We start from the raw sequence: 12,680 nt of genomic DNA, 5'->3' as shown, positions 1-12,680 counted from the left end.
ATTTTATATTTTTCATTCAAAATTAAATTGATCTGACGCAAATAGGAATTTTTTATTATGAACTTTATGGTCACAATTAGTTGATAAATAAATAAAAAAAAAAAAAAAATATGAAGGAACCTCAGGAACTTGTTCGTAGTCGAGTCCATTAGGACTGGAGTTATTCTTAATGACTGTCCACATGGCGATGTGTTTGTCAGGAGAAAAGAGTCCTTGTGTTGGCTTCAGAGACAAGTAATAGTCCTGACCGAACACCTTAAAGTGGACCTCAGGCTCCACTTCCGGGTTTCTCTTGAATACCGAGTGCAAAATGGGGACCACTTGGTACGTCGGCACTGAAGACATAAAGACCACCATTAGTCGTAGGGGAGTTAAAAAAAAATATATATATTTGTAAAAATTTTATTTGATTGCCATTACTAATACATCCTTATCAACATTTAAGTTAATTGAATTATTTTACGTGGGGACAGAATCTTCCAGATGTGAATGACCCATGAATCGATTATATTATATTATATTATTATTTTACCAATAAACATCTGGATAAAAAATGCCTCAGCCGATTCCTTCTGATAAATAATTCATACCACAAATGATTCACCGGCATTAATTCACAATACCACTAGTTTAACACGTGATTCGTGGTCGTTTCCCACATATTCATCCAAAAATTAATAACAACAATAAATAACTATTGTCAGATTACATAAATTTAATTATCATCAATTTATAATTCAATATTAATTTATTCTCGCAATAATGAATTAATTAATTTATTTATTGAGTTCAGTTTATTGAGTGTTTCCTATGGATATTTGCTTCTACTTCCTTTCTAATTAATAACGGGATAACCCAATCGAAGCTAAAAAGCCTATAGAAAAAAAAGAATCATCGAAAAAAAATTTTTTATGACTCATGGAGTAATTTGCATAAATATATACACCTGAGCCAATCGACCCACGTAGACACTACGTCGAGGATATAAAAAAAATATAAATATATATCCCTGGATAAAAAATGATCGTCTTAACTTGAATGTTGATTTTACATTTTACATTATATTAGTAATATATATATAAATATATAGAAAAGTGATGTATGAATGAAAATATATACATATTTTTTTTTTAATTTTTAGACGTATTAAATTTGTTTTTAGTTGTAATAAAAAATATTTATTTAAATTTATCAGACTTACTGATCTCATCAGTTGTTTGGTGAAATACCGACAGCCTTTCTTCTGCCGTCATGTGTTCGTGAATCTGAAAAAAATATTTTCGAAATTATGAGAAATTTTTTTTTTTTTTTTTTGGTTAAATTTTTCACCCTTTTTGATTCGTGGATGCTAACTATTATTTTATTTTTTACTATAAAAAATTTTAATTTTTCAAATAACATACCCGAAAGTTCATCTTTACAAATTGCTAGTTATTATTATTACACTAATTTTTTTTTAATTTTAAATTATTTGCGATACTAATAATAATGACTTAATCTTGTATTAAATTTTTATTATTATTATAAATATTGAAATTAAAGATAATTTCTATGCATTAATAGATAAAATAATCGATTATCACGTTGTCAATGTTAAAAATAAAAATGTTAGATGTATAAATAAATAAAAAAAAACATTAATTACTGGGATGATAGATTGATCTTTAACGTTTACCTTTACTTTTGAAATAAAATGTCCACGAGGAAAAGCTTTTTACAATCAGTAGAAAGATCGGTAATACAAGCAATAAGAGCAGTAAAAGGTCGTGCATAGAGGCGTGTAGTTGGTTTTACATTTTACACACACAATGTTAAACAAATAAAAATGTTAAGTATGCTGGCAGTCGATGTAGATGTGATGGAAAGAACAAGTATAAGTCGAGAGTGAAAGGATGCGCTCAAACTATCCGTCGATACCATCGATATCACGATAAGTGAAGATGTTTCTTCTTATATTATTCCAATCGATTACTCCGGATACACAATGATCTGATATAATCGCTCGGGCTTTGATTTTATCGAGGGTTTAATTGCATCAGAGATTGGTGCGTGCCCTATACCAACTATCCCGGCTTTTTCTTCCTCACGCAGCACGTACAATAAAAAAAAAAAAAAAACTTGGAAAAATTTTAAATGTCAACTCAACTTCAATCAATTATATTTTAATTCTTTTATTCATTATTTATAATAATGTTAAAATACATCTAACGCTTAATTAAATAAATAAGGAAATACTTCGAGTCATTGTGTAATTTTTATTGCATTTGGAAATGAATTTGCTAAAGGATGAGCCGACCTCCATTTGAATCGAGAGTGAAAGGACCTGAGTGAATACATCCCCGAGGCATCACTTCGTGTTAAATTCACTCTTAGTTGCCTCGTTTTTAAATATTATGTTAGCTCGTAACGAAAATTTTTTTCATTTTTGATAAAAATTATGACATTTTCAGAGCGAAATTCTTGCTCCTTTAATTTTTTCAAAAATTCGATCAAGTGGGAAAAAAAAACGGTTGGCTGGATTGAATTGAAACTTTGTAGGGTTTTTGTGGGTATATTGAACAGTAAGAGGCACACTTAACGTCAGTGGTTTCCGCAATATTTTTGATTGGGCGCTTGATTTTCCAAAAAACGACAAAAGCCCTTTTTGGATGCTTTTTCAAATTCATGTAATGATTGAAAAAAATTTTTTTCAAAATTCAATTGCCAATCCTTGTAGAGAATTTATTCAAGTTTTTAAAACCAACCTCAAAATTTCTGTGCAATCATTGGTTGCTGAGATATTGGTAATCAAAGACAAAATGATCTTTTTCCATTCAAACATCGATATCTCAGCGAGAAATGCTCGTATCGAGATTTTAAAAAAACGAAATTAAATCTGAATAAACAAGCTATCCGGTCCATATGGAGGTTGAGTCGAAAAAATTTTTTCCACGTCCGTAGATTAAAAAAAAAAACCAAAAAAATTTCGAAAATTTTTTTTTCGGTGGTTTTCTTATGATTACTCGAAAAATATTTTCAAAAAAAAATTTTCAAACTCAGATCCAAAAACAAAACACTTAGAGCTACAATTTGCTTTTTTTTTTTGCTGTACAACCATTTTTGTATAAGTTACAGCCTGTTGAAAATCCCCCAAAAATTTGGATTTTTTTTCTGCTCCCTTAATTTTTGTGAGAAGTGTATTACTTATTTCCTTTCTTATTACATATTTATTATTGTTACTATTTTTATTATTATACAAAGAATTGACGGATCGATCGTTAGCCCAATTGCGATAATCTATTGTTAAACAAGCGTGTATTTTGCAATTAATAATAAATAATAAATACAAAAGTCAACAAAAGATTTCAATATTGTATTTATAAATTTATAAAAATCAAATTCAAAGAAACGCGAAATTTTTATGGAATTTAATTCATCAGACATTTACAAATTTTTTAATTTTCTGAACAAATAACTTATTAAAAAATTTTGCATTTATAGTTTTATAAAAATTTGTAAAGAAAAATAAAAAAAAATTGTCAGGTTGCTAATTTTAATCATAATTTTTTTGCGACTTTTAGCTGCCCAGAAAATAGTCGTATCGTTGAAGCAAAAAATAAAAAAAAATTAAAATATTAATTTATTTATTGAGATCGGGTTGATGGAGCATAAATCGTTGTTTTGTGTTAATGCAATCGTTTTGCATTATATTCAGTACTTTCACAATTTGCTGCTCTGCTTTGGTTGAATATCGCGAGTTGAGACAAGATCGGCGTGTACTGAGAAAAAATAAAAATGTATAAATCCCCGGGGATCTTAGAATCTTGGATAGGAATCTATTTTATTCAATAGAATTTTATTTCTTAATAATAAATAAATAAATATAATAAAATGATATTGAGAAATATCAATAGTCAGATAAAATAGTTTTTGTCCCTAATTTTTTGTATCGGTACTAAAAGCAACTAATGAAATAGGCATAAATTTATTGGACTAAATGGCATTTTATTTCTTGGAGGTGATTTCGATATCGGTAACAGAATCGAAAGCGAGAATTTACTGAGAACAATTTAGATAAACATCTTAATGTGTTGGGGTGATTTAAATGGTGTTATTTAAATAATTCACCCGGTTTTTGGTTAATCAGTAGTTTTACGGCGCGAAGTGGTGAATAAAATGTTAGGCAATCGGTGCTAGAAACAGCCAGAATCGGAGCGTCCTTGGTTATTTTCTCGGCTTATTTGATTCTTACTTCTTACTTCTGTATCTGAGAGTACTCTCTATACAGTGTATTTGTATGCCAACATAAACACACGTTAGAGCCCTAATGAGACATATAAATAACTCCCGGGAATTTGCGAAACGCGATTCAAACTAAGTGCGTAAAAGATTACCTTTTTATTTTTTTTATTTTCACAATCGGTAGCTCCCAACTCCCAAGTATTTTATTTTTTTACTATATTTACCTTTTTTTCGTTTAATCATATTTTTATTTTCCCAAGCTGATTAGAATTAGCAATGCTTTTAAATTGCGCAAATATATGCGTTTGCGTTACAGCGTGAAGGTACCAATTGCATAAAAGTTCTGCTAATGAATCGATTCGTTGATCGTTAAATATTTATTTATCAGTAATAAGTAATAACTAATAAGCAATAAATTTTTAATTATTAGATAATTATTTATTTTTCAATTAAATATTCATGTCCCAGTTTATTATATTTATTGTCTTCATTTCACAACTTGATTTATTTTTTAATAATTATTATTGCTCATTTTTTAAATTAATTACCTATTCGTTTTTTTAATGTAAATATTGCGTAAGAGTTAAAAGTTTAGATGAGTAGTTACAGATAAAAGACACGTGCAAAAAATTTAGAAATCGATTTTTACAAGTTGGAATTTTTTTATTTAATTGTCTAAATTTAATTTTTTTTTTTTTTTTTTTTTTTTAATGAAGAATTTTTTATTTATTTAATTTTATTACAGTTCGGTGATTTCATTTCCTTTGAATGTAATAAAAAATTAGAAATATAAATAAAAAGATATTCTGAATAATAAAACAAATAATATAATATAATACAATATTATTTTTACGAACATAAGTAAGAAAGTAAATTAAAGTTGACAGCTCATTGAGTAAGTGACAATATTGGTTTTCTTTCTATCAACACTTAAAAGACATTTTAATTTTTTATTTATTTAAATTGCGGTTGTAGATTTTCGATAGCCAAACCCGTCAGTACAGAACACTAAAACGTATTAAATTAAAACGAAAAGCCGTAAAACTAGTCGTATGTGTTAACTTTTAACTTATAAGTCCTTTTCCTCAATATAAATATTATTTATACTATAATTAACACTGTCTGCACTTTGGTACATTGTAAAGATTATTTATATTATATTAACGGCAGTAAACTCTGACCGCAGTGGTAAACGCATTCTATTCGTCAGTGAACAAAGGGCTGCAAGTATAACTGCCAATAAAATGTTTACAAGAATATAAAAATTTGTATGGAGGTTTTGGTTCGGTAATTAACTTTTAAATGGGGAATAAAGTTGGTAATAAAATGGAAGAGTGATTCTTTCCTCACCTGGTGACATTGTGCGACTGATAAAACGGCCATACACAGCAGGACGCGAATGTGAATCATTTTGCATTTAAATATTCCTGATGATTGGCGACGCCGCATCTCTGGAAAAAAAATGATATATATTTCATTAATTTTTTTATTAATTTTAAAGTTGAAAAATAAATTAATTTTTATTTTTCTCCATAAATTTTATCAAAATTAAAAAATTTTTTTAAATAATTTTTTAAAATAAATTTTTTCCAAATTTAAAAATTAAAAATTTGAACATTTATTTTACAGCTCAGCTTTAATTACACGCAATATTTAACTCCATGAATAAACTAGTACGTCTTAATGATAAATCGATGATTAATGAATAAAACTAAAAAAGCTAATAAATTAGAAATAAACTCTTTGCCCTTTGATATTAATGGCTCATCAATTATCAGCAGCCAGACACCTAATATCGCAATAGTACGAAATAACCCATTAATAAATCTCACTCCATTAATAATATTCTAATAATGCTATCTTACATTATAATAAATAAATGTTATCTAATAAATAGCTTTTTTAATTTTTTTTTTCGAAGATCAAAGTGTGGAGAAGGATAATTAATTTGCCAAGAATTTCTTTCATGATTTATTGACCTGATCGCTAAATAAATCCGATAGACATTTAATCTCAGTACATATTAAGAGCAAAAGCTTTTTTTATATAAATATATACATGTATGGATACTTTGTATATATGTACTTGACAATAGCGGAAAGAAATGATTTGCACGCGGCAGTACTGAGTTAAAACCTACGGAGTAGAGTTGACCATTATGATTCGACGTAACGAGCAAAGTCGGTACTTTCCTTCCGGGATCGGTGCAGCTTTACTTGTTGTATTATATAGATATACATAGCTATTACTAGATCTGGCGTGTTGTTCATTATATTGTGGGCCGAGGATCACGTCGCGAAATAATAAACATATAACGCGGCATTGTACATTGTACAGGGAAAAATTAGTCGAGTAAGAGCGCGATTATTAACCATCAGACATATTATGTTATATCGGAAACATATTAATGCACAATTGAAGGTTATCCTTCATTCTTACTATTAACTTGTAAGAAATGAAAAATAACTAACAACATTACTTGCGATATCACTAGTTTACATCCCGTATTCTGTCAATATTTAATGACTTTATTATTTGCATTGGATAAATAAATAAAAATATTAAATATTCATCCGTTTGATTATCTGTCAACGTTATGTAATCCGTGTTATTACTGTCATTTATTTATTTATTTTATATTTATTCATTTTCCTATTTATTTAATTCATGTATTCAATGTATTGTTGTTTTCTGCCGTCAGTTTGTTTACGTTCAACTATACGTTTTGCTGTCAGTGTGACAATATGTTACACATATACACATTTAATACACGGTTGACTGACGTTACGGGCAGTAGCCAGTAAGCAGTAGTTACCATTATATGTTTTATATTATATCGTATTGTTCTAGGGAAACCTTGAGGAAATTTATATCTTGTGTTTATAAGTACCGTACTGTGTGTTAAGCCTCGTGCTATGTTCACGACAACTTTTAGCTCAGCTGATCCTGTGAATTAGAGACAAAAACATTCCCATGACCTAAATTTTATGCTAATTATTTGTGTTTACGTTTATTTATTTGAATAATCTTTATTTTTTGTTAAATGACTTTTTTTATACTTGGAGCACTTTTTTAACCATTGGTCAAAATTTATCATTGAGTCATATTGATTTTATAGATGGTTGAATAATTTTTAGGCTATGAACAGAATTTTACATAAAGTATTAAATTTTTAAAGTAGTTAAATTTTATTTTTCGGTAGAAAAATAATAAATTGAATCATTAAATTAAATTTTTTCAATTAATAATTTTTTTTATTAGAAAATTAAATTTCATAAGTTAATATATATTCAATTAAAAATTCACAACCCTGGCTAAGAAATACTTTTTATATTTTTTTGTTGATTTCTGAGTCCAAAATTTTTTATTGCAATGAATAAATTATAATAAATAAATACGTTTAATTTTAAGTAGGTATTTATTAGACAAGTGCAAGTTATAAAATAATTTCATAAAAATCCCAATTTGTCATGAATGAATAATTTTAAAAGTTTCCTGTTTTTTTTTTTTTAAGGCGGCTTATTTTGCAGCATTTAAATTTTATTTTACGACTAGATCTTATTGATGTCAAATTTATCGACTAAAAACAAGTAGTTTTTTTCTTAGGAAGCCCATTTTGCCCCTGATTTATTAAGGCTTTAAATTTATCCTCTGACCACACCATAAAAAGCAAAAAAAAAAAAAAAAAAAAAAAACGAAATCAAATTTATACGTCTATAAAAAATTTCTCGAATAAAAAATAAAAAGCCGACATGTGTCGTCAGTTAATTCTGCTGACGTAAGTGGACGAATTAAAATATCCATAAATATATTACAATGGTCACCGTCCAGCGTATACGATAATTATCTTGTACACCTGAGTTAATTATACACCCGTATAAATATATCAACGCCCTGATCTTGGAATCTTAATTTTTAATGCATAACTCACGTATTAACTTCACCAGAAATAATATTTGACCATAATATATTTAATTACACACACGATGGTAATATTTTGCCGACAAGTTACGATAATTGAAGACAGTACATTAAGATCTACGATAATTCAAATTTAAAAACAATTTCAATAAATATTTTCTTATTTTTCTTCATCTTCACATTTTATGCATTAATATCTTTCATATTTTATACATTTGACCACCCAAGGATAATTTTGTTCATATTTATCACTTGTGTTGAATTAATATTATTAAAAATTAAATTCACTTGCTTACAATTCGCCGCCAAGGCTGACAATACTTTCTCGTTTTTTAGTGTACATGCCACCATAAATGTACGTACCGATTAAAAAAAATTACCAGCACCATAACCACCTTGATATATTTTTCTTGTCAAACGAGTAAATAAAAGTAGTCATCATCACGGTTCAAGGAGTCAATTCCGGAAGAAGCTTTTATGCTTTTTGAAACTTTAAAAGTTTTAATTAAAAAAAAAAAAAAAAATTACTTGCCTATTAATTAAAAAATAATTTATTAGCGTAATCTATTTAATTATTCAACAGGTTGCGTACATTTATTGCATACTTGATAACGCATAATAACAATTACATAAAAAATGAACAATGTAATTTATTAAGTCAATCATAATAAATATTATGTTGATTCGAATAACATTATTATTATAATAATAATTATTATAACAATAATTATTATAATTAGAATAACAAACAATATTATTATTAAAAGTCCCGGGTGTAGATTAACGATTAACGATTGTCTCGTGCGCATAAAATTATCGCAACACAATAGACTACAATGCGAGTCGAGTCAATAATTCTATTATGTATTATTAATATATATATGTTTATTCCATCTTTGGCATTTATTTTTTCAATTAACAATAAATGCATATTTCAAGTGTGATTTTTAAAACAGATACTTCCGCATCGGGAAAACAGAGATGTTTATTAATTATTATTGACAGAGGCATAGGTTTTGTTTATACTAGTGAGATGATAAAATAAAAATCAATAGTCAAGTGCTATACTGTACTGAGAATCCGAGATCTTTCTTATTATTATTACAAATTGCAGCTTCAAGCATCTTGATACTATCAAGTGTGATTTAATTGCAAGGTGAACGAGTTTACATTCTAACTTTTACGACACTTATATTATCACACCAAACTTGACGACTTGATGTAATTTACTTATAATTGTTATGACATTTTAAGTAATTGTAGAAAAGTTTCATTTATTTAATCAATCATGATAATGGTATCTGCTTTATTGCTAAGTTATATTAAGGTTTATTGAGATAGAAATTTAAATTTATTGGCTTTTCATTTTTTTGCATATCTATACTACAGAATTTATTATTAATGATAATAATTAATAATTTGTAATATTAATTTTTTTAATATTCAAGTCTTGTAAATTTTTTAATTTGACGTTATTTTTTATTAAAAATTTTAATAAAAACATTTTTGCAATTTTAATAATTTTGTTAAATTAACAATTAAAGTTATAATGAAAAAAAATCATGATTAAAAAAAATTTTATAATTAAATATTATCATGATTATTAAATTAGGAAGAATTTTATAAAAAATAAAAATAAAAATTACTTTATCAATTACGATATTTATTTGTAAAACTTAAAAGCTTAACCTTCGCCAAAGACATCACAACAATAATTTTCATTCTGTCCGTCATAATTTTTAGTATTTTATCTTAATCCCAAGACTTCGATTCACTCCATCAAAATAAAATTGATCCTTATGAATATTGATCCGCGTATTAATAAATTGTAACAATAAAAATAATTGAAAAATTAGCTGAAGATGAAGACAAAGTTTAGTTTCTTACAGAAATATTAAAAATAAATGAAAAAAAAAAAATAAAAAAGAAACAATGATTTATTGTCCGCTATTTTATCATCACGACGTATGGAAAAGAAGTGACTGTATTTTGTACGAGAGTCAATATCACGACACTTGTATTAATATAATTGTAGACAAGCTTGTTTTTTGACCACCTGATTCTTGTAAATTTAAACATATATTTACTGTTTTTTTAAGTCTCTTTCCTCTGATTTTTTTAAATGTTTAATAAAAAAACCTGATTTTTCAGTTGCTGACTATTAAGTAGCCAGAAATATCATCGTTATTATTATTATTTATATTGTAACTCTCAGTATGTCATTTAATTCGTAAAAACAAGTTGACTATTGGACACACACGTGCCGGAACTTGTTGGAATAAAATTATTTAACTCTATTTTTTTTTTATTTAATTAAAAAATTTTAAACTAGTTAACGATAAAAATATTTAAAGATTTTTTATAGATCTCTAATTCTGAAATATAAATTAATTTATATTAATTATGAATCTAAATATTTACCAAGAGAAATCAAAAACTCATTAATAATAAAATAAGAATGGTGGCATTGGATCTTACACTAGCAATAATTAATAATAAACGTCTTGATTGTTATTATAATCCTAAAAGAAAAAGGATAACTATTAATCAATTGATTGAAATAAACATTAGAAGACATCCTGGGGGATCCATAGATCATTCAAATAATTTTTTTTAGCGTCGTTTCCTTTTATAATTCAATCCAAGTATCAAGGCATGATACAAGAGCCTTTCTCATGAACGATTGATAATATATAATCAGGTAAAAAGACACCTGCGTTGGATGCTGGATGAGAAAAATATTGGACAGGGAGAACAGTGAGAGGATTGTATTTTTTAAAAATAATAAAATTGAAATAATAATAATATGTGTGTTCTGAAAATAAAAAAAAAAAAGAAACATTTTTAAATAATAGATTTGGGGACGGTCCAAGAGTCCGACACACACGAGGTGCGGTCATTCGATCGTTGACCTCTTAACTTTCCTGGTATCCTATCTCTGCTGGGCTTCGTCATTTCTACCTACGACCCAGTCAACCTAATGTGGATAATATCAATCGTACGATAGAATAATAATATTTATCATTATTATGATGATCAAGAGAAGAAATATATGAGATAAATATACAAATATTTCACTCAAGCGGGTTTTACGAATAAATATAATATATAAAATGGAAAAACTTGAATTTTAAACATAAACTTGATGCCTCGAAAAGTCTCTGAATTTTTTTTTTTACTTTTTATACCATCATATTGATTATTTTTAATGTTTATACTCTCCTTAGGTTCACATTTTCGGTACAACTTTACCTTGTAAAAAAGGATCTTTGCAATTTTTCAGAAAAAATATGGTTTTAATTTTAAATCAAGATTTTTAAAAATTATTGAGTCATTTCTTGGTTTTTTATAATTATTAACATATTTCCTTCTTTATAGTGGCCTAAGTGAATGAGTCGGCATGTCGCCAAAGGACCCGGGTTCGACTCCCAGTCTGGGCTATCGAAACTATTTTTTCGATTACCTGTCAACTCCCACTGAGAAGGTCTCTCCATTTCGTTTTATTTAAAATTCTCTTCAAATGACTAATATGCGGTTCATACTTTTATAGATTTTAGTAATTGAATCATAAATATCATGAATTAATTATTAGCTACTTATTAGCAATAATTTTTTTTTTTAGATCTATAAATTAATATTTAGTATTAAAAATTAGAAAAATACGAGACAGCATTGATATACATTTTAATTTAAAATAAACTAAAATTAAATTAAATATTACTAATGTCTTGTTAATCGCGACTTTTGACGAAACAATTCGCGTTTCAAGGATTGGCCTTTTTAGCAAAAATTTTTTAATCACACGTCAAAACGATTACGACAAACTTTCCATTTTCACAGAAACAAAAGTAAGTTTTTGGCGACCGAGAAAAAGAAATGCTCGTTATTGTTAGCCCGAACAAAGAATCGAAAGAATACAATGTTCAGGAAAGAACGCAATTGTCAATCCTTTTTATAATAATCCATTAAAACTAAAAAACGGTCGGAAGTCTCGTCTTCCGAGTGAATTAAAGCCGTATTATTTAATCTGTAAATTTTGTAGTCGTGTAAGCGCTTAGTTTTATAAAAATCAACAGATACGGTGAATGAAAGTAATGCAATACAATGGTCGGTGTCAAGTGATTTTTATTTTTATTTCCATACCAATAATCCTTACGTATGATCGTCAGGGTCCAATGACTGGTACTACACAGTGTTCAGCGACTTAGACCACAAGTGAGAGCATGCGAATTGTTCTCACAGTCGTTTATTATTATCGCTAAAAAGTGAACGGATAGGAGACCTCGAGACTAAAACGAAAGCTGTGTAATATTAAATTTAATTCTAACGAATCTGTATTAAATTCATTATAATTATTATTACTCTTATTGCCGCTACCATTATCATTATCGTTGCTCTTTTAAATTTATTTATTAAATTTTTAGTCTCAATTTGAGACGATGAAATGCTCGGAACATTTTTTAATTTTTTATCGAAATGTTTTAGTATTTTATACTTAAAAATTTTATATTTTAGTGTGTTTAATTTCTGAGAAAAAA

The 12,680-nt window shown here is 27.2% G+C and overlaps 1 protein-coding gene across 3 annotated transcripts in view; it reads right to left on the bottom strand.

Moving 5' to 3' along the window:
* The window catches only part of Sona (sol narae metalloprotease), a 53,700-nt gene that overhangs the window by 13,011 nt on the left and 28,009 nt on the right, over positions 1-12,680 (bottom strand). For all 3 annotated transcript variants that reach the window (XM_074253735.1, XM_074253720.1, XM_074253729.1), the window contains exons 3-5: positions 5,572-5,672; positions 1,202-1,265; positions 121-335 (exon numbers count right to left, since the gene is read on the bottom strand). In XM_074253735.1, coding sequence (XP_074109836.1) covers positions 121-335; positions 1,202-1,265; positions 5,572-5,670 — 378 coding nt within the window. In that variant the 5' untranslated portion in view covers positions 5,671-5,672. The remainder of the gene's footprint in view (positions 1-120; positions 336-1,201; positions 1,266-5,571; positions 5,673-12,680) is intronic.

The sequence above is a fragment of the Cotesia typhae genome, unplaced genomic scaffold, assembly GCF_013202065.1.
Source record: "Cotesia typhae breed Kobodo isofemale line unplaced genomic scaffold, CoteBio_Ctyphae contig_123, whole genome shotgun sequence".
Classification (NCBI taxonomy): domain Eukaryota; kingdom Metazoa; phylum Arthropoda; class Insecta; order Hymenoptera; family Braconidae; genus Cotesia; species Cotesia typhae.
Note: the sequence above shows the minus strand (reverse complement) of the source record. Positions and strands in the feature narration are given on the sequence as shown.